At 54.7% G+C, this 25,885-nt stretch overlaps 1 protein-coding gene across 1 annotated transcript; it reads right to left on the bottom strand.

Annotated features, from left to right (window-relative positions):
- Window positions 1-714: 714 nt before the first annotated feature.
- Window positions 715-24,083, bottom strand: LASP1 (LIM and SH3 protein 1). Its single transcript, XM_078866694.1, has 7 exons — window positions 23,652-24,083; window positions 15,769-15,863; window positions 6,662-6,746; window positions 5,508-5,615; window positions 4,458-4,551; window positions 3,744-3,871; window positions 715-3,220 (listed from the first exon to the last, which is right to left on the bottom strand). Exons 1-7 carry the CDS (start codon window positions 23,718-23,720, stop codon window positions 3,047-3,049), a joined length of 753 nt encoding a protein of 250 aa, XP_078722820.1. The 5' UTR covers window positions 23,721-24,083; the 3' UTR covers window positions 715-3,046.
- Between the last annotated feature and the right edge of the window lie 1,802 nt (window positions 24,084-25,885).

Raw genomic sequence — 25,885 nt, 5'->3', positions numbered from 1 at the left:
ACTCACTATAGCCTTTTTATTTGTATTTTTTTCTTATTTTTAGTTACAAACGCTACTTTAATGTTTAATTTTTTTTGCTCAGACGAGCAACACCTCTCTACTGACCCACGAAGAGCCGACGTGAAGCCATCGGCTGCGAGACCCCTCCCTGCCCCTCTCGACGCCACGATCGCACGCATTGACGCCCGTGCAAATCCCGCCAGGAATCTGACTGCAGGAGCAACCCCGGACGACTTGCCGCCTACTCCTTTGTGTGTGTGTTGTTCCCGCAGATTTTGTGCTTTTTTGTGTGTGTGTTTGTGTTTGTGTTTTTTTTCTCCCCTCCGTCGTTCACCCGCTGACGACGGCGCAGCGAGAGTGCAGCGCCGCGTGTGCGCAGCTTCACATCTTTGTTGACCAACAACGCTCATTTGTCGCATTTCGTCCGTCCGTCCGTTCGTGCGTCCCACTTTTTTTGTTTGAATGAAAACTCGCCGCGAGTCTTGTTATGGCCAAAGACGACGTTTGTTGGGGTCAAGGCGTTCGTAAAGCGCCCCCCCCCACTCCCTCACTAACTTTGTCTCGTCTTTGCTCAGCACAAACGTACCGCTCGTGAATCACGCCCGAATTGCGGTTTGCTTTTTTGGCGAATGCGAATTGGGCGAAACCAAGTAAACTTTAAATACCCCCTGTACCCCCCCCCACCACACACACACATATACCCACCCATCCACGCTCGCCCCCCCCCCCTCTCCTTCATTCCAGGTCATGGTGTGCTCCTCACCCAAAAGGCATTTATTTTCTCTTCACGTCTAGCACACCCACCCCCGTGCCGAATTCATTTAGCCACCGCTTCGTCCAACCTACTTGCTGTACATCCATCTCCTGGGCAAAATGTAAAGAGGAGCACGTTACACCGTGTTCGTTTGCATGATCCACCAACCCCCCCCCCTCCGCCCCCGTCACATCGCCGCTCGAGTCACAGGCCACGCACCGCCGCTATCACCGCCGCCGGCAAAATAAATTATCCGCTTAACTCGCGCGTCAATTGAAGCCACGAATTGCCTCTCGCCCGTGTAAATCTCCCCGCGAACAGAGCGACTCCACTTTAATTGATAAATAAATAAGCAGGGGGTGGGGGCGGTGGGTGGTGGGGGACGAAACGGGTCAACTCGTCGCTGCGTCGTGAACCCGGCGACCCGAGTTTCATTCTCGACGTGCGTTCCTTTAAGCGCAAGAATCGATTTTAATCGATGCAATCAATGTTGCATGCCTATTGAACAAATATCGCAACCGGCCCCCCACCCCACCATGCCCTCTTAGGACAGGCGGTGGCAGCACAGCAAGTGGGATCTTTGTGAAGCTGTTTGTGTGCACGTGTGAGTGCTGTCCCCATGCACGTTGCAGGCTTCCTCCCACGTGCAATGGGATCAACATCCCCAACTGTGGCAGGATCCTCCTGAAAATATGTCTTGAGATTCAGCGAGGATTGGAACGCTCTTTCGTTCGATTATAATCGGAAGCCACCGGAGCTGTGCGCTGTTAAATAATCTCGATAGAAAACCCATTTCTTTAGAGCTGATTTGTGTGTGTTTAGTTTGCTGTCCTTCCCCCCATCTCCGATTGGCACGGTTGGCTATGTACGGTGCGAAATAAAGTTCAACATACATACGAGGCTTCCCCTGGATAAATCAATGTTATTGTTGTGCACCCACCCACCTCCCTCCCAAACGCCTGTCTCCTGCTGCCTGAAGATTAAAAACTAAAATAGCATTGGTGTTTAAGCACAAATGAAAGAGGACATTTTTAAACAAACAACTTGAGCAATGTCCCATCTCCATGGCAGCCAGGTCACAGAGGTCGACTCCAATGCAAGCCGGCTCCTCACCTGAGCGATCGGTTGAGCAACTTGGTTGCAATGCATGCAACTGAATTGCTTGTGTAAGAACGTCTCGGCAACCAGTTGCAACCAGTCGCCCAAGCGTCGATCTGCTCGGCGATGTTTTAGCGGCGTATTTAATCACGTGCCATGCGTTGGCGAGCTACTGTGATTGGCGGTTACAATCCTGAACGTGCCATTTTACCTTTGTGGTCCTTACCCCCGCACCTTTGATTCGCACCGTTTGGCGACGTACGGTGAGAAAGAAGATCAACATGCATACGTACAACTTCCTCAATGCGCAACTGCTCGCTCCGATGTGGACAAAGGAGTCGCGGGCGATTATTAAAGTGGCACGCTTTCTGGACAGATTCTGATTGGCACGACTGATCGCTTGGATCCGGACCCGGCGTTAAAGATCGCACTTCACACACTCTGGTGTCTTGAGAGATGTCGCCAGAAAGTTGATGATTTTCAATTGGCATGAAAACAGGAAGGCAGTCCACTGGGACAACAATTGAGCGAGTGCAGCAAACCCTTCCGAACGGGTCATGCGTTCCCCTTTCCACGAATCGGCACTGACCAGCGTGGTGAACTACAGTCAATCGATCCACCGCGACTGACATGGAGCGGAGTGACGCCCGTTCTCAATGCACCATGGCGGGGAATTGAGAACGGCCGGAGGTTTCTGTCGTATCATAACTGAGGCTGCTGAGGTGCATTATGGGAGACGGACGACATCACCTGGAACGTGTCGAGGAGCGCCACTGTTACGTTTCGGCAAGGTCACGTGAGGAAGAAGCCGCCGCTCAACGCATGAGCTCAGGTGAGCTCAGATGAGCTCACGTGTTCAGGTGAGATCAGTTAAGTAAGCCCAGGTGAGCTCAGCATCACTGGGATGAACCCAGGTTCACTCAGCTGACCTCACGTGATCTCAGGTGATCTCCAGTGATCTCAGCTCAAGCCCAGCTTCACTCACGTGAGCACAGATTCACTCACGCTCACAGGGTCACTCGGGCTCACAGGTGAGCAGAGGATCACTCGTGCGCTCACCCGGGTGAGCACAGACTCACTCGTGATCTCACCCGGGTGAGCGCAGGCTCACTCGTGCGCTCACCCGGGTCAGGTTCACTCGAGCTATCACACAGGTTCACCGGGGGGGGGGGGAGTGGGGGGGGGTGCAGAGGCTCAGGTGCGCTCCACGTAGTTGGCGGGCAGCATGCCGGTGGCTCCGGTGCGTGCCACCGTGCCGTAGAGCCAGCCGTCGTCGATTCGCTGCACGTTGCAGAAGAGCTCCCCCTCGGCGAAGCTCAGCTCGTCCTCGTCCGCAGCCACGTAGTCGTAGAGCGCGCGGAACGTGCCCTGTTGGGGGGGGGGCACGGTGGGGGGGGGGGACACAGTGGGGGGCACGGTGGGGGGCACGGTGGGGGGGGGGTCACAAGATTATTCAGCAGTGGCTCCTGTCGCGTGAGCGAGGACATCTGTGGTGAAGAGCTTTATAGCTCACTGCATTCCTCCGCTATAAATACATATTCTGATTCTCCATTGTCTGTGTCGGGTGATGGAGGGTGTACGACACGTAGTAGGCTTTCGCGACCAATATCCATAAGAGGTTTTTTGGGGGGGTTAGATGGCGTAAATATAAATGTGGTGGCGGGTTTAACGACGCATTTATATTTAGGCGATCTAACCCCAAACAGGCCTGTATTATGAACACACGTTTTACTCACGCGATGCCTTCAACTAAGAGTCTGCTGGGTGTTTGAACATCTTAACGCCCGTGTGATTGCCAGCAATGGATAAAGCCTTTTCTAATTTTTTGTTAAACGATTCCGACGCCCTCGCGATCGCCGCCGCCGAGGCGAGCAGCGCCGTCAACACTCACGTCCACCGAGGGGCGGTGGTGGAGCGGGTGGGGGGCCGTCATGGGGGGTAGCGTTCCCTGTTGGGGGGCCGCGCTTGTCTGTCTCGCCTGACCGCCCCCCACGGCCGCCTTCCCCAGCTGGGGGTAGCCTGCAAAAGACAAAGACAAAGGTTCCCCCCCGCCCGTGTAACCTTAACAGACTGTTGGGGCAAGTGCTGTTAGCGAGCACCACCTATGAAGGCCGGCACGGCACACGAGGAGGTGGGTGGCCAACACCACGCCCGACCGCCTTTGTCTCCCCAGTGGTGATGTTTACACGCCACACCAGATACTCATTTGAGGCTGAGTTTACCTAGGGGAGGACCTGAACCGCTTCAGATAATCGGCACTGGTGGTGGCGGGAATCTAACTTGGGTCGCTGGGTTCGTAGCACAGGGAGCTCACCGCTACACTACCGCTCCCCACCAACACGCACACACACACACCAGTTCATCCATGAATATCGATTATTGCGCTCTCGATGCCTGCACGGAGAGATGATCTTCGATTTTGTGCGAGTTGGACGCAAGCCTCGTGTCGGCACAGGGACAACAGCCGCCACTGGGGGGGGGGGGAGGCACTGCAACGTTTGGGATGTGATGCAAAAGGGAGGTGGCGTTTCTGCGGCATTCGGACAATCGCGCTTTGAGTGCCGATCTCGACCCCCCCCCCACCACCCCCCCCCTCCCCCCTCACCGGCGTGGCGACCCCCGGGGATGGCGCGGCCCCCCGCGGGGCGGTCAGGCGCGGCGGCCCCCACTGGCACCACCCCCGCGTCCTGGTACTTCACCTGCACGGTGGGGTGGGGGGTAAGGGAATGTGCGGTCAGGGGGAGAGAATTATTATAATAATAAAATTCATAGAAAACATAAACAAGAGAGGGGAAGAGAGAGGGAGGAGAGGGAGGAGAGAGAGAAGAGAGAGGATCTTTCGTGAAATCTTTCATTTAAAAACGGGGGGGGGGGCACATAAAGCCAAGCATTGAAAAAAACTAAAAGAACCGAAATGATGAACGAAGCAATGTGCCGACTACACCGAGCATCTTCTTGCTTCCTCTGATCGTAAAAAAAAGTGAGAGGAGAGAGACGGTGGTTAGGTGGAGAGAGAGAGAAAGTGGGGAGGAGAGATGGGGCTAGGTAGAAGGTGAAAGATAGGCGGTGGTGGGTAGGGTCAGAGAAATGAAGGGGTCAGGGGAGAGGGAGAGATAGGTCATGGGGGAAGGGAGGGGAGGGAGGTATGAGAGGCAGATGAGAGGTCAGGAAGAGAATAAGGCAGGAGATGGGTTCGGAAAAGGCTGCGGGAGAGGAAGGGGGAGAAAGTTCAGGAAGAGAGATCAGGAAGTACATCCCGCACCTCCGATTAGCACGGTTGGCTGCACACGATTTCGAAACAAGTTCAACATGCGCACATATAGGGCAGAGAGAGAGATGGTCATGGTTGTGAATCCATTTTCAGGGGTCGCCGATTGTGCATCGGAGACTCGCGATTTGATCTCAGTGGATGATCACGTGGTTCTCAGGGTGAATCGTCCAGCAGGTGTTTGAGTGATACAAGTCAACGTTGTGCGGTCGAGGGTATGAGCGGGGCAGGGCAAGCCCACACAGCGGCAAGATAGTGCGGAGCAAGAGGTCAACACATGCCAGGGCAAGGCTGGGAAGGTTTAGCGCACATCAAATTTAAGGTTAGCGTAGGGCAGCTGTTTAGGGCAAGGTGAGGGCAGTTGGGAGCAGTTGAAGGCAGACCCACGTTGCTTATCTGCTCCTGCGCCTTCTTCATGCGCCGCAGCTCGGGAGTGTCTGGCACGAGGCTGAACGCCTTTCCCCGGCTCTTCTCGAAGTCCTCCTTGTATTTCACCTGCAGAGGGACACGTGGCGTTTAAACACGTGGCATTTAAACACGTGGCGACCACGTGTGCAAAAGCTACCAAACGTCCTGATTTGGACCGGGGGCCGTCCCAGCTTCGGATTGGACGTCCGTCCTGGGTTTCACGAAACACTTTGCCCTGATTTTTTTATCTGGCCTCATAGAGGCGGGGCCATCGTGAAAGGGAAAAGCGAGGCCACTCACGGGTGTGGGGGGCGGTGGTGGAGGGGGGGGCTGGCGGGGAGAGGGGTCACAGCTCATCACGTGTCCCGGTTGAGCCTCCCAGAAATGTGTAGTGTCGTTTAGTTTGAATCACACAGTGGTGAGCACGAGAGAGTGGACGGGCGGGTGAGCCAGCCACCTGAACCAGTGACAGTCCCGTTATCTTGAAACGTGCGTATTCCAGCCGCAGTTTGTTAAACAGGAACACTAACCGTGGTCTGGATTTGATTTTAAACTGTAAAAATAGTTTATATTTTATCAGGTAAGGCCCCACTGAGCAAGAAGCCACCTGGCCACCAATGACAGCTCAAAGCCGTGGCTTATCGCGTGGGAGTTCATAGGAGCCAAATACTCTAAACGCGTGATGTTTATTCTAAATGTGAAGGGGAAAACCGGAGGACCCGGAGAAAAATCCACGCGACCACGGAGAGGGACATGCAAACTCCAAATATACAGCAGCAGGCGTCAGGGTCAGGATCGGACCCACGACCTCCTGTAGACCAGGCGAGGGAGCTAACATCTCGCCACCGTGGCGCGGCCTGTTAAATAATTACGGCTGGGTTGTTTTGGTGCCATCTGCAAAACCCTTCCAAAAACACCGTGGTGGGGCCTGATCAGGGCAGTACAGCAATAGTGTCGACATTAATGACCACTTGTACCAGTAAACATGCTACGTTGGGCAGACGTCAACCAAACGTCAACCAACGTTTGCATGTATACCGCGTTTTTTTTGCCAGATTATGAACGTGAATGTATATACATAATTGTTGTTCTTTGAGTGAGCCACGGTGAGGAGTCGGCACCGTGCGAGTGACCTGGCTCTGTAGTTCGCTCTGCTGCTTGAGTCTCAGGTTCTCGGGGGTGTCCGCCACCGTGGTGAACGTCTGTTTGGGGTAGTGCCTGCGTCGCAGCAACATCATCGTCGTCATCAACAACATCAACAACATCATCAGCAACATCATCAGCAACATCATCGTCGTCATCAACAACATCATCATCAGCAACATCATCGTCGTCATCAACAACATCATCAACAAAATCATCGTCACCAATAACATCAACAACATCATCGTCGTCGTCGTAAAGACCATCAACAACATCAGCAACATCAGCAACATCATCATCGTCATCAACAACATCATCATCAACAACATCATCATCAACATCATCATCGTCATCAGCAACATCAACATCATCAACACCATCGTCATGATGATGGTCATGCTGCTGATTAGTGCTTGGCACAAATGAACCACAAAACCTCGCTCATCTCCGCCGAGGAGTACAAACCACCATCACGCGACACTCCGCTCGTCATCCTCGTAGCAGCAGCAGCAGCGGCGGCGGCAGCGGCGGCGGCAGCGGCGGCGGCAGCGGCGGCGGCAGCGGCGGCGGCAGCGGCGGCGGCAGCGGCGGCGGCAGCGGCGGCGGCAGCGGCGGCGGCAGCGGCGGCGGCAGCGGCGGCGGCAGCGGCGGCGGCAGCGGCGGCGGCAGCGGCGGCGGCAGCGGCGGCGGCAGCGGCGGCGGCAGCGGCGGCGGCAGCGGCGGCGGCAGCGGCGGCGGCAGCGGCGGCGGCAGCGGCGGCGGCAGCGGCGGCGGCAGCTTCTGGCTCAGCCGTCGAGCAAAGACGGCGGCCACCGGTTCGTCGCGCGGCGCTTTCAGATGACGCTGCTTCTGCGGCCCGTCTGGAACGCGCTCGTCCCTTCCGATATTTGGAAGCCACTGGAGCTATGCAACTTTTACATCATCAACCACCACCACTAACCAAATATGTCAATTCTATTTCAAGTGCCACGCTCCTCACACTTGAAAAAATCCCGTACCACCCGCGCTGTGCGTCCTAGAGCCCGTGCCATCAACGTGATTACATCGCCACTGTGAAGAGGCGGGTTGTGTGGCGAGTGGGTGGACGGCATCCCAGGTCCGGGTTTAGATAGCAACGGCGTCACAGACGCTCAGCCGTCGTCGGGAAGTCCGGCTGGGGTCGCCGGGTTCACGGCGCAGCGAGTTGAGCCGCTGTGCCTCCCCCCCCACCGTCCACCGTCCACCGCCTCACAATTAACGTGGAGTCGCTCTACTCGCGGGGAGATTTACACGGGCGAGAGGCAATTCGTGGCTTCAATTGACGCGCGAATTACGCGTAGAATTTATTGCCGGCGGCGGTGATAGCGGCGGTGCGTGGCCTGTGATTCGAGCGGCGATGTGACGGGGGGGGGCGGGGGGTTGGTGGATCATGCAAAAGAACACGGTGTTCTGTGCGCCTCCTAAGAGGTGGCCACAAGATGGATGTACAGCAAGTAGGTTGGACGAAGCGGTGGCTAAATGTGTTCGGCACGGGGGTGGGTCTGCTAGACAGTAAGAGACAATTCATGCCTTTTGGTTGAGGAGCACACCGTTACCACAAGATGGATGTACAGCAAGTAGATTTCTGGCATATATATTTAAATATACATGTCAACAACAACGACCACGCACTGCCACCAAGTGGCAGTGACATCACCACAGCAATTGTGCCAGGCTAAGTGCAATTCGAGGCCGTCACGTGAACTGTGGAAGGCTCGCTGCTGAGAGGCAGAGGTCACGGGACAGACCCAGGTGCCATGGCTTGCCTGGCTGAGATGACTGGCAGATGCGCCACCTGTGCTCCCTACTGTGCCAGGCTAGGTGCAGGACGTCACGGGACAGACCCAGGTGCCATGGCTTGCCTGGCTGAGATGACTGGCAGATGCACCACCTGTGCTCCCGACTGCGCCAAATTGCTGTGCATTTACGACAAATTCTCAACACATTCTTAAATAACACTGTCTTCAAAGGATCGATAGAAATAAATATAATTCTTGCGTATGATTTTGCATGCACATCAATGTATTACAACCTAGGGTCATTACCCAAAACGTTGCTCAATTCTATATATTTTTTCCCTGGATGGCGCAGTGCATGGCACGCGCACACACAGAGAGACCCAGACACACACACACTCATACAAAGACACACACACTCGTAAAAAGATATTCCGCATAGCCTTCACATCCTGTTGGGGTAAACGCTGTTAGCGAGTAGCACATATGAAGGCTGACACTGTGGCACACGAGGGGGTGGGTGGCCAGCAGCACGCATTTGTCTCCCCAGTAGCGATATTTACACACCGCACCACGTACTCATTTGAGGCTGAGTCCACCTAGGAGGAGGCCCAGGACCGGTTCAGATATTCGTCACTGAGTGTTGGCCGTGAGCGATATCGATCCCGGGTCGCCAGATTCGTAGCGCAGCGCGCTAACCACTACACTACCGCTCCCCACCCACCCACACGCACCTACGCACCTACACACACCAACGATTGCGCACCCTGAAATTTAACGAGCCAGCGAGCGCCCCCCACCCCTCCTCCTCTCTCCTGGTTACCGGTGACCAAGCAGACGGCGCCGATAACGCGATCCACGCGCCGCGCGCCGGGTGGGCGGTGATAGCAGCGACAGCGCGGAGGGGTTTCCTCCTGACCTAAATACGCCACTAATTGATTACCGATATGGGGGTTTGACAAAGAGCCTCGCGCGCGCGCGTGCGCATGGTTTTTGTTGGTGTTTAAATCCCCGGCAAGGTCGGTAGGGAGCGACTTTAACGCCTTTCGAAACCCAACGAAATGCGGCGCGCGGCGGAATACGACGAGAGGAGACGACCGGCGCCCGCTGATAACGAACGCGCGCCGCTGTGCAAACATCCCCATTGGGGAGACAAAGGCGGCCGGGCGTGGTGATGGGCACCCAGCTCCTCGTGGGGCCGTGCCGGCCTTTGTAGGTGCTGTTCGCTAACAGCACTTGCCCCGACAGTCCGTTGCAGGCTATACTGGACGGGGGGGCCTTCGTCTTTATTCGTGTCAGGACTGGTTCAGACATCACTCTCCAACAATGACGGTAGTGGCCGGGAATCGAACCCAGGTCGGGAATTAAACTTGACCTACAACAACAACAGCAACAACCGCCATTTACCACTAAGTTGCGGTGACGTCACCACGGCGCCTGTGCCAGCCTCGGTGCACTTTGAGGCCACGTGAAGTGTTGAAGGCCTGCTGGCAGGAGGTCACGGGACAAGCTCAGGTGCCATGGGTTGACTGACTGAGATGACGCCTGGCAGATACACCAACTGTGCCCCCTACTGTGCCAACTTGCTGCGTTTAGTATGTGTAATGACAGTAGAGTCAACCTGCGGTGTGAGTGGACTGGTGGCCACGGGAGGTAATGACAGGGGAGTCAACCTGCAGTGCGAATGAACTAGTGGCCACGGGAGGTAGTGACAGGGGAGTCAACCTGCAGTGTGAGTGGACTGGTGGCCACGGGAGGTAATGACAGGGGAGTCAGCCTGCAGTGTGAGTGGACTGGTGGCCACGGGAGGTAATGACAGAGGAGTCAGCCTGCTGTGCGAATGGACTGGTGGCCACGGGAGGTAATGACAGGGGAGTCAGCCTGCAGTGCGAAGAAACCGGTGGCTACGGGAATGATCGAGAATAGGAGCGTGGTCAGGTGACGGAAGAGGACGGTAGGGTCCTGCTGGTGGAGCGAGCGTCCAGAGCCAGCGAGAAGGTTCGGGAATGGAGGCGTGGCCTCGGCCCGTATATAAGGGAGAGGGAGATGCACGGGAGACTCGGGACTGTTGCAGTGGGGGTCTCCGCCTGTTCGAGTGAAACGCGTCTCGTCAATTTAGAAACCACCTCGAGACAAGTGCGTCGAAGTCGTCATGACATATGTATGCGCGTTGAACTCCTTTCGCGGCCGTACGTAGCCAACCGTGCTAACCGGTTGGCCACTGCGCGACACCGCACACACGTGCATAGCCGGCTACAGCTTGCCGAGGAGGGCAGCACAGAATTTCGTGGGTCCTCAACAGCGTCAGAGCTCACGACGTGATTCCATACCCGCAACTCAACGCGACCGCCAACAGCGACCGGCGAGCCATGCAGACCTCTGCAAGGGACTGCCACGGTGTCCATTAGCAACACGAAGCTGTTTACCGGACACGTGACCCGACTCACGTCCAGGAGTCTACCCCAGGGCGTGAGGCCACCCCTGGCGGACTGTACATCTGCTCCACACCGAGCGGTCTTTGTCGTGCGGTGGGCGTCAGTGGGCCACACGAATAGTGAAATAAATGCACACAACAACAACCGCCATTCGCCACTAAGTGGCGGTGACGTCACCACGACGCTTGTGCCAGGCCATGTGCACCTTGAGGCCACGTGAAGTTTCGAACGCCGGTTGACAGGAGGTCACGTATTGACATACACATGCATTGACATTTTCTTGTGTATCCGGTGCTCGTAAGAGTGCACAAGTCACGTGTGAAAGCATTCGCTGAGCAAATGAGAGAGCCGCAGCAGCAGCAGCAGCAGAGGACAACGCTTGACCAAGTCAGATTGGCAATTGACAGGGCCTGGCAATTGGACTTGTGTGCACCGGGCCAGATCAAACACACTAAGGGAGACGTGGATCATTATCAGCATCTCACACGGGCGCCACGCCCCGCCCCGAGATATACAATCGCAGCATGCATAAGGACCAACAACCCCCTCGGGTGTGATATCACAAACGTTCCAACTGTGGTTCAAGCGCCATGAAAAGCATACACACTCGCACACGCACTCGCGCACGCACTCGCACGCACACGCGCACGTACGCGCATGCACACACGCACGCGCACGCACGCGCTCACACGCGTCGCCACGCCATCCGCATCATACGTCTGAAGTGTTATTGTTATTTTAAGCCGTTCTGACCTGTTATAAAGACACCGAGAAACAGAAATGTCGGACGTGATTCATGTTCGCGTGATTCTTCTTTGTTTAAGTCGCCGCTCAATGCGAAAGGACAATGCTCACGCCAGGGATCTCGGGGTGTTGATTCAAAGACTCAACTGGAACTCGCTTTTGTCAAAAGCAAACATCGACCCCCCCCCACCCACCCTCTGTGCCGCAGGAATCCTCCCATCTTGACAGGGGTCGTCACCGGGGGAGGGAGGGGGGTCCCCATCGGTCCCCACATCTCTCATTATTGTTTCAGGCATCGTGGGGGCAACTTGAGGCATCGTTGTGCAACGGCACCACGTGTCCCCAGGGGGTACTTATGGAACTCTCCGAGTCAGTATCTTTTCTCGTTTTTCGAAAAACAAACATATATGTAAAAAAAAAAACTCACTGGCTTCTCTAAATCGAAACTTGTATTTGACCAGGTAAGGTCCCATTGAGCTATGTAGCTATTTTTCCAATGCGACCTGGCTATCAGAAATTATCGCTCAACGAAGTGGTCTGTCATCACCGTGTGGAAATTGATAGCAGCAGTCAACAACTCTGAATGCACCTCGATTCCAAATGTTGAGGGAAAACCCGGAGGACCCGGAGAAAAATCCACGCGACCACGGAGAGAGAGAGAGACATGCAAACTCCAAATATAATCCATAATAGAGGTGTTTTTGGGTTAGATCGCTTAGATAAAAATGCGTCGTTTAACCTGCCACCACCCGACACGGCCAATTAGTAAGGATTGTCACGGAAACAAAACATGCAAATGCGTTACTAGCACAGCACACCGGTGTGTTGAAGAATAAACCCACAACATTTACAATTCGAGTACGACGATTCGCCAGTAATCACAGCCAGATTTGGTGGATAAATCCCCTTTCCTGTTTCGTTCTTAAATAACGACATATTTAACTACGCATTTATATTTATGGGATAAAAAAAACTATATTATGGATAAAATCCGCCGCGAAAGCCCTGCTGCGTGTTCAATGCAAATGTCTTACAGCAGGCAGTGTCAGGGTCGGAATCGACATCGGCATGAGCTCTACCCCTTCCCCCATGATGCAGAGGATGGACCACGGCTGATGACCATCATCATCATGTGTGTCACTGGTGCACTCATGCCGACCGCGCCGCTACATACACCACGGATGTAAAATAAATAAAAACATTCTTGAATGGAATCGTTACAGACCTCGTCACCACCACTGTGCAAACCAACCCTTGGCGCATTCGGGAGGATGAAGACCGAGGAGATGGAGCGATGAAATCGATTAATGTGCAGGCGCTGGGTGGATTGTTTACATCGTAGGATCGCGAGAGGTGATGGCGGCAGCAGCGACTTGGGGAGGCCTTCATCCAGCAGTGGATTGACCACGGCCGATGATGCTGATGATGAATGAACAGAGTTGACCTCAAGGTGAATCGATGCCTCCCCCTACTGCTCCGAGACGGATTCGCATCTGTCCATAGTTGAGCACTCACGATGCGAGAGGAGTGTACCATCATCACCATCACCACCATCATCACCACCATCATCACCATCATCACCATTATCACCACCACAAGCAGCAGCAGCCACGGGCAATCCACTGCTGGATGAAGACATCCCCTAAATCACGGTGGAGGGGGGGCTGGATCTGGTGGGTGGGGGAAGAAGGATGATGACGATGAGAGGTGTTGCATCGCAATCGTGCGCAATGGTCACGCATTGAAAATAAACTCGCGATGAACAATCTGGCTTTCCCTTTGAACTTCTTTCGCACCGTACATAGTCAACCACCCTAATCGGAGGTGCGGGGTTAGGACAACAAACTAAACACAACAACAACAACAACAAGCAGTTCTCAAGAAATGAATTTCTCAATCTAGATGATATAAAAGCGCCATAGCTCCAGCGGCTTCCTAATATCGGCAGGGAAGAGCGCGTTCCAGACGGCCGCAGAAGCAGCGTCATCTGAAAGAGCCACGTGGTGATGCGGTGACCGCCGTATTTGCTCGATGGTCAGCGAATAGCCGCTGCTGCTGCTGCGAGGCTGACCAGAGGTGACAACTTCAGCACACCGGTGTGTTGGGAAAGTAACGAAATGGCACGTTTTGTTTATGTGACAACCCTTACTAATTGTCTATGTCGGGTGGTGGTGGTGGGTTCACGACACATTTATATTTTCGCGGTCCAGCCACTGTATATATATAAAAAAACATTTACTATGGATAACGTTGGTCGCGAACGCTCTCAAGTCGAGAGAAGAATAACCAAAATAAATAACCCTGCGCGGCCTGCACGAGGTCACACATTTCTGAGCGGTTCTCAACGCCGTCGCTCGACCGCACCCCACACATGGAGCCATCTCCTAGCCACCGTGATGATGATGAGATAGAGAGACGCAGACTCCAAATATACAGCAGCAGGCATCAGGGTCGGTATCGGACCCACGACCTCCTGTATCCCAGGCGAGGTAGTCAACATCTCCTGGCCACAGTGATGATGATGATGAGATAGAGAGACGCAGACTCCAAATATACAGCAGCAGGTGTCAGGGTCGGGATCGAACCCACGACCTCCTGTATGCCAGGCGAGGTAGTCAACATCTCCTGGCCATCGTGATGATGAGATAGAGAGACGCAGACTCCAAATATACAGCAGCAGGCGTCAGGGTCGGGATCGAACCCTCGTCCTCCTGTATCCCAGGCGAGGTAGTCAACATCTCCTGGCCACCGTGTGGGGCATGATGTGTGCCGGGGTCTCAGGCAACATACCCAGCTCCCGGGTCACGTGCCGTGCCGTGTGAGTAAACCTGTGACACGTGAACTGTCCCCGGCACGGTAACCACGGAGACCAGCGTGACAGGTGACATCATGAATCTCACTTGGATCGCACGTGGGTTCAATAAAGAACATTGAGATGAATCGAGACGGACAGGGCTGCAGCAGCTGGGCGAATCAGCGGGGGTGAGCAGCTAGTGTGGTGTGTCAGGGTGTGGTGCGTCAGGGTGTGTCAGGGTGTGGTGTGTCAGGGTGTGGTGTGTCAGGGTGTGTCTGGGTGTGTCAGGGTGTGGTGTGTCAGGGTGTGTCAGGGTGTGGTGTGTCAGGGTGTGTCAGGGTGTGTCAGGGTGTGTCTGGGTGTGGTGTGTCAGGGTGTGGTGTGTCAGGGTGTGTCTGGGTGTGGTGTGTCAGGGTGTGGTGTGTCAGGGTGTGTCAGGGGGTGGTGTGTCAGGGTGTGTCAGGGTGTGTCAGGGTGTGCTGCGTCAGGGTGTGTCAGGGTGTGTCAGGGTGTGTCAGGGTGTGGGGTGTCAGGGTGTGGTGTGTCAGGGTGTGTCTGGGGGTGGTGTGTCAGGGTGTGGTGTGTCAGGGTGTGTCAGGGGGTGGTGTGTCAGGGTGTGTCAGGGTGTAGTGTGTCAGGGTGTGTCAGGGTGTGTCTGGGTGTGGTGTGTCAGGGTGTGGTGTGTCAGGGTGTGTCAGGGTGTCTCAGGGTGTGGTGTGTCAGGGTGTGTCAGGGTGTGGTGTGTCAGGATGTGGTGTGTCAGGGTGTGTCAGGGTGTGGTGTGTCAGGGTGTGGTGTGTCAGGGTGTGGTGTGTCAGGGTGTGTCAGGGTGTGGTGTGTCAGGGTGTGTCAGGGTGTGGTGTGTCAGTGTGTGTCAGGGTGTGATGTGTCAGGGTGTGTCAGGGTGTAATGTGTCAGGGTGTGTCAGGGTGTGTCAGTGACTCAGGGTGTGGTGTGTCAGGGTGTGTCAGGGTGTGGTGTGTCAGGGTGTGTCAGGGTGTGTCAGGGTGTGGTGTGTCAGGGTGTGTCTGGGTGTGGTGTGTCAGGGTGTGGTGTGTCAGGGTGTGTCAGGGTTTGTATGGGTGTGGTGTGTCAGGGGGTGTCAGGGTGTGTCAGGGTGTGTCAGGGTGTGTCAGGGTGTGATGTGTCAGGGTGTGTCAGGGTGTGGTGTGTCAGGGTGTGTCAGGGTGTGGTGTGTCAGGGTGTGTCAGGGTGTGTCAGGGTGTGGTGTGTCAGGGTGTGTCTGGGTGTGGTGTGTCAGGGTGTGGTGTGTCAGGGTGTGTCAGGGTGTGTATGGGTGTGGTGTGTCAGGGTGTGTCAGGGTGTGTCAGGGTGTGTCAGGATGTGTCAGGGTGTGTCAGGGTGCTCACGCGCTGCAGTAAGGCTTCTTGTCGTAGCCCTTGTAGTTTTTCATTTGCAGGGTCATCTTGCAGACCTCGCAGTGGAAACACGCTTTGTGCCACACCTGTCGAGACACGCACACCCCATCCCACTCAAGCACACCCAACACCACCACGCACACTTAACCATACCCCACACTCAACCACACCCCACACCACCACCACCACGCACACTCACCCACACCCCACCCACACGACCTAACCCCACAAACATCCATCATGAATCAGGCCCGCCGGCTTTGTGGCGCAGTGCTTTAGACACTGCGCGTCTGGGGGAGTCGATACATCGTTGGTGTGACATCCCAACAGCAAGCCCCCCCCCCCCCCCCCGGTGTGACATCCCAACAGCAAGGGACCCCCCCCCCCCCCTCAACAAATAGTCCCGAGTTTCGGTGAGGCCTCTAAGGCGATTGTAGGAGCAGGGCGGTACAAATGAATGTTCTTACTCCAGAGTTAATCAGACGTAATTAGCGATGATGGCCGCGGGCGCGGGGTGTCCACGTGGAGCCGTGCCGAGTGCGCGTTCGTGTTGTCTGGGACCATGGTGAGAGAGCGGCGTGTGATTGTGTACCACGCCGTGTGATTGTGTACCACGCCGTGTGATTGTGTACCACGCCGTGTGATTGTGTACCACGCCGTGTGATTGTGTACCACGCCGTGTGATTGTCTACCACGCCGTGTGATTGTGTACCACGCCGTGTGATTGTGTACCACGCCGTCTGATTGTGTACCACGCCGTGTGATTGTGTACCACGCCGTGTGATTGTGTACCACGCCGTGTGATTGTCTACCACGCCGTGTGATTGTGTACCACGCCGTGTGATTGTGTACCACGCCGTGTGATTGTGTACCATGCCGTGTGATTGTGTACCACACCGGGCGTGTAGGCAGCTACCTCGCCACGAACACGGCCACCCGAGTTCCATTCCCGCTCGCGACCAATAGCTGGCGAATATTTGAACGGGCACCTGGGCCTCCCCTAGGTAGACTCAGCCTGAAATTAGTACTGTACCTGGCGTGGTGTGTAAACATCAGCAGTGGGGAGACAAAGGCGGCCGGGCGCGATGGTGATAACCCACCTCGTGCGCCGTGCCGGCCTTAATAGGTGCTCGCTAACAGGACTTGCCCCAACAGTCTGTTAAAGGCTATGCGGGGGATCTTTGTCCTTGTCACATTACTGTCATTAGAACAGGTTAACAAATCGTAGTTAATGGTGGAAATTCCACATTCTTCTATCAGGGAACGGTGGTTCATGTGTAGCTCATTTGGGAGCCGGGCTCCTCATCTTGAACTTGTAATCTCTGCCTGGGGTCGACTGAGGAGTCAGCCACATCGCCACTAACCTCCTTAAACCTCCTAAACCACCACAAACGACCACAAACTACCACAAACTACCGCCTCCACCACAGCCATCATAGCCATCATCATCTCCAGCATCATCATCATCATCATTGTCACCACCACGACCACCACCACAATCACCGCAAACCTCATCAAAGACAACTATCTCCCTTACAGCCTGTAACAGACTGTAAGGGCAAGTGGTGTTAACGAGCACCTGTGAAGGCCGGCACAGCACACCAGAGGGTGGGTGGCCAACACCACGCCCGGCCGCCTTTGTCTCCCTAGCTGCAAATGTTTACAATTCGCACCAGGCACTCGTATTGGGGCTGAGTCGACCTAGGGGAGACCCAGGACCGGTTCAGATGATCGTCACTGGTGTTGGCCGTGAGCGGGAATCGAACCCGGGTGACCAGGTCCGTAGTGCAGCGCGCTGACCGCTCCACCACCGCTCCCCACCATCATCTCCACCACCACCACCAACAGCAACAACAACGCCCGCCTGTCGCCACTGACTGGCGGTGACTTGACCACGGTGCACTCTGGGCCGCGTGAAAGTGCTGAAAGTTCGGCTAAAAGGTCATGGGGTCAATACCCAGGTGTTGTGGGCCAACTGACCGAGATGACTCATGATTCACACGCACACGTAGAGATGCACAAAGAAAAATATACTCACCAAAGACAAAAATCACCCATATAGCCTGACAGACTGTGGGTGCCAGTGCTGTAAGCGAGCGCCTATACAGGCCGTATAGTGTTAGTAATGATAGCGTTCTATCTGACCCGTATGCTACCGATGATTAGTGAATCATTTACTATACAGTACTGTACTTTATTAAACATTCATGTACGTAAAAAAATGTTGCAGTGATATTTAGTTGTTTCTAGTGTATAGTAGTGTATAGTATAGAGTAGTGTATAGTTGAGTGTATAGTGTAGTGTATAGTGTAGTGTATAGTAGTGTATAGTGTAGTGTATAGTAGCATATAGTAGTATATAGTGTAGTGTATAGTAGTGTATAGCGTAGTGTATAGTGCAGTGTATAGTGTAGTGTATAGTAGTGTATAGTGTAGTATATAGTGTAGTGTATAGTGTAGTGTATAGTGTAGTATATAGTAGTGTATAGTGTAGTATATAATAGTGTATAGAAACATTGTATATAGACATTTGTATAGCCGAACCCCAACTTTCGCGAATTCGCGCTTATGCAGGCGTACACGGAACCTAACCCCGCCACGTACTCTGAGACTTGGCTGTATTTTTTTTTTAAGTTTTTATTTTACCTGCCCAAGGTTTGTATGCAGTCGGAAACCATGCCAGTATCACTACAGTGTCCGTGTGCTGCAGATAATGAACGTTGCCTGGTAATGACATTCTAAAGCTTACAGGCATGCAGGCGGTGTTGTCACATGCCTCTTGCATCCTAGAATCGCTCCTATTTTATTATCAACACATCGCTCTGCTGTCTCGTATTTCGCCCGAATGCATCTCTGTTCTATCCCTTACGAGTAGATCTTCATCCTTACATCGCTGGTTCCTATCCCCACGTCTCAATCCCACGTCTCGCGCATCTCACAACAAACCTCTATCTTGGCACCTTCCATCTCGCCGCACCACTATATCTTGCCCGACATTCCTCCTTTCATCCCACCGTATATCGAGGCGGCATCTTCGTCATCCAGCAGTGGAGTGACAACAGGCCTGTCCGCATCTCTCCTATCTCACTGCAGCATATCTAACCGCCGTCTGCAATCTCTTCCGTCATATCCATGTGTCTGCACACTCCCACTGACATCTCACGAGGATTGTATAACTTGACAATATTCAGCCGTGCCTTCTGTTCAAATGTGCTTATTAATTCCATTGGGATTTTGTTGTTTTATACTTGTGCGAGGCGTGATGTTCACTAATAAAGCATGATGATGATCATCATCATCTTACACTCGTGGTTAACGAAGCCCCGCATGATGTCCTTTCATATTTCTGCACACGTGGCAAGGCCCGTCCACACCACGTGCTCCCCCTCTCCTCCAACGCTTTCAAACTAAACTACATCTGACATCGTGTCGTCGAAGGGCCGCCCCCCCCCCCAAAGCGTGGGGCCCGGGGCGGTCGTCCAGATTCGCCGTACCCCTAGGGACGGCTCAGCGATGATGCGCATCCCCGTGCCGCGTGACCTCAGCGCCGTTTCCCTGCCACGCGTCTGCTCCTCGGTATCCGCGATGTTCTGGATTCATTTACCGCGACTTTGTTTTTTTCTCACCAAAGTCCACCACGGGTCACGCTCGTGAAACTGCTTACGGATGAATGCGTCTCACCCGCGTGAACGAATAAGAACAATAACACCGACGACGACGACGATCATAACGAGGGTGATAATGGAACCACCAGAATGTGAATTCTACTTCGGGCCCACTCTGGGCTCGCAGTGATACCGTTCACCCACCGAACTCGCCACATTTGGGGAGTCTAACTGTGGGGGGGGGGGGCAGCATGTCGTCGGTACGGGTAAGGAACGACGTGCCACAGCTTGCGTCCCGAGCAGCCTTTGTTGAGATCTCTCGCTCCCGAATGCCCTAAATCCCTTTTAATCGCAAACAGCGGCCGCCGACAGAGCGGCCTCGCCTGGAAACACGGGTCGCGTGGTGCAATCAAAGACAAAGCTCCCCCGTGTAGCCCACACGAAGCCGTTTGCGATAAGCACCTGTCGAGGCCGGCACGGCATACGAGAGGAGGTGGCGTGAGTAATAACACAACAAAAACTATGCCCGGCCGCCTTTGTCTTCCCATTGGTGATGTTGACACGCCGCACCAAGGTATCCGTTGAGAGCGAAATCGATTTCGGGATGGCCCTGGGGACCCGTTCAGATATTCGTAACCGATATTGGCCGTGAACGACAATCGATGAATCGGTGATCATTCGCCACTGCTGTTGTTGGCCCGTGAGCTGGCACCGAGCTCGCGTGGCGCAATCAAAGACAAAAGTCCCCCGTGCAGCCTTAACAATTGGTCGGGGCAAGTGGTCTTAGCGAGCACTTATGAAGGCCGGGACGGCACGCATGGTGGTGGGTGGCCCGCACCACGCCCGACCGCCTTTGTCTCCCCAGTGGCGATGTTTACACACCACACCAGGTACTCATTTGAGGCTGAGATGACTTAAGAGAGGCCCGGGACCGGTTCAGATAATCGTCACAGATGTTGGCCGCGAGCGGGATTCGAACTCGGATCGCCCGGTTCGTGGCGCAGCGCGCTAACTGCTACACGACTGGCGCAATCACACACGCAGCAGCAGTAGCAGCAACAGCGACACACACACACGCAGCAGCAGCAGCGACACACACGCACACACACACGCAGCAGTAGCGACATACACACACGCAGCAGCAGCGACACACACGCACACGCACACACACGCAGCAGCAGCGACACACACACACAGCAGCAGCGACATACACGCACACACACACGCAGCAGTAGCGACATACACACACGCAGCAGCAGCAGCAACACACACACGCAAACGCACACGCAGCAGTAGCGACACACACACGCAGACACACACGCAGCAGCAGCAACACACGCAGCAGCAGCGACACACACACACGCAGCAGCAGTAGCGACACACACGCAGCAGCAGCGACACACACACACACAGCAGTAGCGACACACACACGCACGCAGCAGCAGCGACACACACACACAGCAGTAGCGACACACACGCAGCAGCGACACACACACACGCACACACACGCAGCAGCAGCAACACACACGCAGCAGTAGCAACACACACACACGCACGCAGCAGCAGCAGCAACAACACACGCAGCAGCAGCAACACACACACACGCAGCAGTAGCGACACACACGCACACACACGCAAGCAGCAGCAACACACGCAGCAGCAGTAGAGACAAACACACACGCACACACACGCAGCAGCAGCAACACACACACGCAGCAGCGACACACACACACACAGCAGCGACACACACACACAGCAGCGACACACACAGCAGCAGCGACACACACACACACACGCACACACACGCAGCAGCAGCAACACACACACGCAGCAGCAGCAACACACACACGCAGCAGCAGCGACACACACACACAGCAGCAGCAACACACACACACAGCAGCAGCAACACACACACGCAGCAGCAGCAACACACGCAGCAGCAGCAACACACACACGCAGCAGCAGCGACACACACACACAGCAGCAGCAGGGAAACACACACACGCAGACACACACGCAGCAGCGCCAACACACGCGCCGTTACCATGCACACCTCGCACAGATCGCGCGTGTGTCCGTGTGTGCACGCGTCGTGGGGAGCGGTGGTGTGATGGTTAGCACGCTGCGCTGTGAACCCAGCTACCCAAGTTCAATTGTTCGTTCACGGTCAACACCAGCGACGATGACCTGCTTGCACCAGTCCCGGGCCTCCCCTCGGTCGGCTACAGCATCTGGTGCGCTGTGTGAACATCAATCAGTCGAGAGACAAAGGCGGTCGGGCGTGGTGCTTGGTCAACCATCCCCTCGCTTACCGTTCCGGCCTTTATTGTGAACAGCGCTTACCCCAAATAGCCTGCTCAGGCTGTTCGGGCTTTATACGGGGGCGAGCTTTGTCTTTGTGCGCGCGTGTGTGTGCGTGTTGTCTGCATCATCAATTCACGCACTGCGTTGCGAAGTCACACACAGCCCCGAGTTCGACTCCCGGGCCACGGGAAAACCTTAAATCACAAATGACATCTGCCCACATCCTGGGGCTCCCCCGAAGGTTGACTCAGCCTGAAATGAGTGTCTCGCGCGGCGTGTGCGCACGAGCGCTGTGCCGTCGGGAGCGGCCGGGCGTGGTGCTGGCCACACCACCACGCCTCGTTGCACCGTAGCGGCCACAACAGAGGCTCGCTAACAATTGCTTTTGCCCAAATACTGTAGGCCATGTGGAGGGGGGGGGGGGTCTTTGTCTAGACGACTGCTCGCAATCGGCCGTCTGCGTGTATTCGATACGACACGTGTGACGTATGTGTCGTGTGTTTTTTCTGTTCGCTGGCTGCGTTGTGTGCGTTGTATATACTGCGCGGTGGTGCTCTGAGCGTCGTGTGCTGTGTGTGTGTTGAGTATGTGTGTATGTTGAGTACGTGCTCTGCTGTGTCTTCCTGTGCCGTATGCCACGTGCGCCTGTGTGTGTGCGATGACTCCAGCGCTGTGTTTGTGTGCAATGTGGTGTGCGTTGTACATGCGGTGCTGCGTGGGGTGTATGCTATGCTGCAACGTTCAGTGTCATTCGTTGCGTGTGCTGTCGTTTGCTGTGTGTATACGTTACCCTGTGGCACGCGTGATTTGTGTTGTGTGTGTCCTGTGCCTTGTCCTGTGTCCTGCATGCTATGTTTGCTCTGTGTGCCGTGCCTCATTCGTGTGCTGTGTCGTGTGATGTGTACGCTATCATGTCTGTGTGGTGTATAAACTCTGACATATTTGCGTGCTGTGTGTATGCTATGCTGTGTGATGTATGTTATTCCATGTTCTGCGTGCGCTCTGCTGGTATGCCGTTTATGTGATGTTATGGTGTGCTATGCTTTATGCTATTCCGTGTAACGTGTGTGTTTTGATTCGTATGCCGTGCTATGCTTGAGGCTATCGTGTTACTTTGTATGCTGTCCTCTGTATGATTGTATATGTATGCTGCGTGCTGTTACGTGTTTCTGTTTGTGTACCGTTATTGGCTGCGCTGCTGTATGCTGTACATTATTCATGTCCTGTGCGTACTCTGTGTATGCTATACTGGGCTATGCTTTACGTTATTCCGTTTTATGTGTACATTATGTATGTTGTGCTATGATATTGCGTGTGCTGTGTATGAAATTATGGGCTGTGTGATGTAATATATGGCGTGCAAGTTCGTGTGTTGTATATGCTATGTGTGCTGTGGTGTGAGGTATGCTGTGTTGTGTATGCTACGCTATGATCTTTCGTGTGCGGTATATGCTGTATCATGTGCAATTCCACGTGTTGTTGATGCTTTTGTATGCTGTACTCTGTGATAGTTCTCGTGTTGTAAATACTCTGTGTGCTGTGCCACGTGCTAGTCCACGTGCTGTGTCACGTGTTAGTCCACGTGCTGTGTCTGCTCTGCTACGTGCGAGTCCGTGGGCACGGGATGTCGGGAGCTGTCCAGCCGCGCGTGGTTCTGAAATCCGAGCGTCCCCCCCCCCCCCCCAAGGCGTCAGGCAGCGGCTCTGTTGAGTCGCTCAGAATCTCTAACGCGGATTAAGCCCTCTCGAGGCTCCGTGGTTAGGAGCTGTAACACCCCCACCTCCCACCCCCCCCACAAATAAAAATCACGTATATCGGCGCCTCTCTCCCTCCACACCATCCTCTCTTTCTCTCTCTCTCTCCACACACGTATTGCTTACACACACACTGTATACGGTATCCCCGCGTAAAACAATCATCGCAAAAGGCGCGTGCGTGGGCGTCGAGGAGTACGGGAGGCGCCTACCTTGTCCAGGCAGCTCACTTTCTCCGTCGGGTACACGATCTTGTCGCATCTCGCGCACGGGGGGTTCATGACGGCGGGAAGAGCTTCACAACCGCGGCGGTGACGGTGGATGTCAGCAGCTCGGCGCTTGTGCGCTCTCTCTCTCGTGTCTGTGGCTCGCTACCCCCCCCTCTCCTATTCTGTGTGTGCTGCTCGTTCTCTCGTTCGTTCTCTCTCCCTCTCTTTCCCACTCTGTGTGTGTCTGCTGCTCGCTCTCTCGTTCGCTCTCTCTCTCTCCCACTCTGTGTGTGTCTGCTGCTCGCTCTCTCGTTCGCTCTCTCCCCCTCTCGGCCGGATTTTTTTTGCAGGACTCTCCCAGCATTCAGCGCGCAATGCACCAGCGGTCTGAGATATTGGCTGAAAGGAGGGAGGGGGAGGGCGGGCTTGGGTGAGGGTGTGTTGGGGGGGGTGATGGATAGGAAAGGGTTGGGTGAGAGAGGATTTGTGGTAGGGGTGGAATGGGGGGGGGGGGGGTGGAATGGGGGGGGGGAGGAGGATTTAGTTGGGGGTGGAGGTGGGAATGGGTGGAGGTGGGGAGGAGGGAGATGAAGGAGGCTTGCGTTGAGTCGCGATGAGGAGGGATGATGACGATGGGGAGTGAAGAGAGCTATTGAGGAGGATGACGAGGGACGTTCGGGGGGGGGGGGCGGTGGAGGTTAGCAAAAGAAGGGGGTGCCTGTGTGAGGGGAGGTGTCACGAGGGAGCAGGGAGAGGGTGATGTGGAAAGGAGGGAATACGACGGTGAAGGGAGAGAGGAACGAGGAAGCTCGTCGAGGTAGGGGAGATGTTGAGTGAGCGATGACGGGGAGGGAATGGAGAGTAGGAGGGAGGATTGAGGAGGAGGAGGGAGGAGGAGCAGGGAGGATGGGGGGTGGTACGGGGGGGAGGGGGGCAGATACGTGTCGGGAACGGGCGGCGAGACGGCGTGCATTGTGAATGCGCGCACACACGCACACGCATGCACGCACACACACTTAGGCGCGCGCACACACGCACGCGCGCGCACACACACACGCACGCGGCCTCACAAAAACACTGTACTATGTCCGTGCACGGGAGCACGTGGAGGAGATACGTGCGGGTACAGCACGCACACACACGGACACAAACGCACACAGTGTGACCGTGTGCGCTGCAGCCCCTTGATCTCCGCTGCTGGATTTAATGCCTCCCCCCACGCCATGTCGGTACTGGGTACAGTTTGACCATACTTCACCACGCCTGTACAATCCGGTTTGGTGAAGGCGATGCGCAGGACTAGTTCAGGCATCACTCGCCAATGATGTGTTTAGTTTCTTGTCCTTACCCCGCACCTCCGATTAGCACGGTTGGTTACGTACGGTGCGAAAGAAGTTGAACATACATGCACGTTCGCCGCTCCCAGGAAGCGAACTCCGATCGCGGGGTCGATAGCGCAAGTGCGCTAATCACAGCCCCACCGCTCCCCCGCCCTTGGCAATTACACATAATTTGATCGTGGTTACCGATCAATTATTGAATCATGTTCTCAAGAGAGGACACTCAGTGGCAAACCTTGGATTTCACTGCATAACAATCCGTTATGCATTATGCATCGAGAAGTTTCATGTTAATATATCCATGAAAGCACACGCAAAGACACAGATCCCCCGTATAGCCCTAACGGATTTTTGGGGCAAGTGCCGTTAGCGAGCGCCTTTGACGGCCAGCACGGCACGCGAGGGCGTGGGTGGCCAGCAGCATGCCGTAATAATTATACGTTAATTAATAGAGCTTCTAGAATATAACAACAATTATATGTTTAGCGAAATTAAATGCAATGCAGCCAATGAGACGGAACAAACTAGGCTGAAAATGCAAGAGATACGATACACACGACACAAAAATAATGCGATCATGAATCGAATTGTAATTGTTTTGTGTGCAGGGGGAATGAGATGGTGAATGTGGGGGCTGGGGGGAGAGAGGTCGGCGGGGGTAGGAGAAGAGGTGAACATTTAAATGTCCAGTGCTCAGCTCCAATTGACACACGTGTCAGCTGAAACGGGGAGACTAAACGTGGGTGTTGTATTCACTTTGGCATTGGCAAGTGGGGCAGTTGAGAGGCGGCTAGGAGATGTCAACTCCCTCGCCTGGTATGCAGGAGGTCGTGGGTTCGATCCCGACCCTGACGCCTGTTGGATATTTGGAGTTTACATGTTCTCCCCGTGGTCGCG

This window comes from Lampetra fluviatilis, chromosome 2 (genome assembly GCF_964198595.1).
Source record: "Lampetra fluviatilis chromosome 2, kcLamFluv1.1, whole genome shotgun sequence".
Classification (NCBI taxonomy): Eukaryota; Metazoa; Chordata; class Hyperoartia; order Petromyzontiformes; family Petromyzontidae; genus Lampetra; species Lampetra fluviatilis.
The sequence above is the reverse complement of the archived record's forward strand: the minus strand, read 5'-3'. Positions and strand labels throughout refer to the sequence as shown.

Bases quoted from the DNA above. Each gene is read 5' to 3' on its own strand.
- LASP1 (XM_078866694.1), bottom strand. From the start codon at position 23,720: ATGAACCCCCCGTGCGCGAGATGCGACAAGATCGTGTACCCGACGGAG. The intron at 15,864-23,651 runs GTAGGCGCCTCC...GTGTCTCGACAG, and splicing joins AAGTGAGCTGCCTGGACAAG to GTGTGGCACAAAGCGTGTTT. The intron at 3,221-3,743 runs GTGAGTGTTGAC...CCCCCCCAACAG, and splicing joins ACCACCGCCCCTCGGTGGAC to GGCACGTTCCGCGCGCTCTA.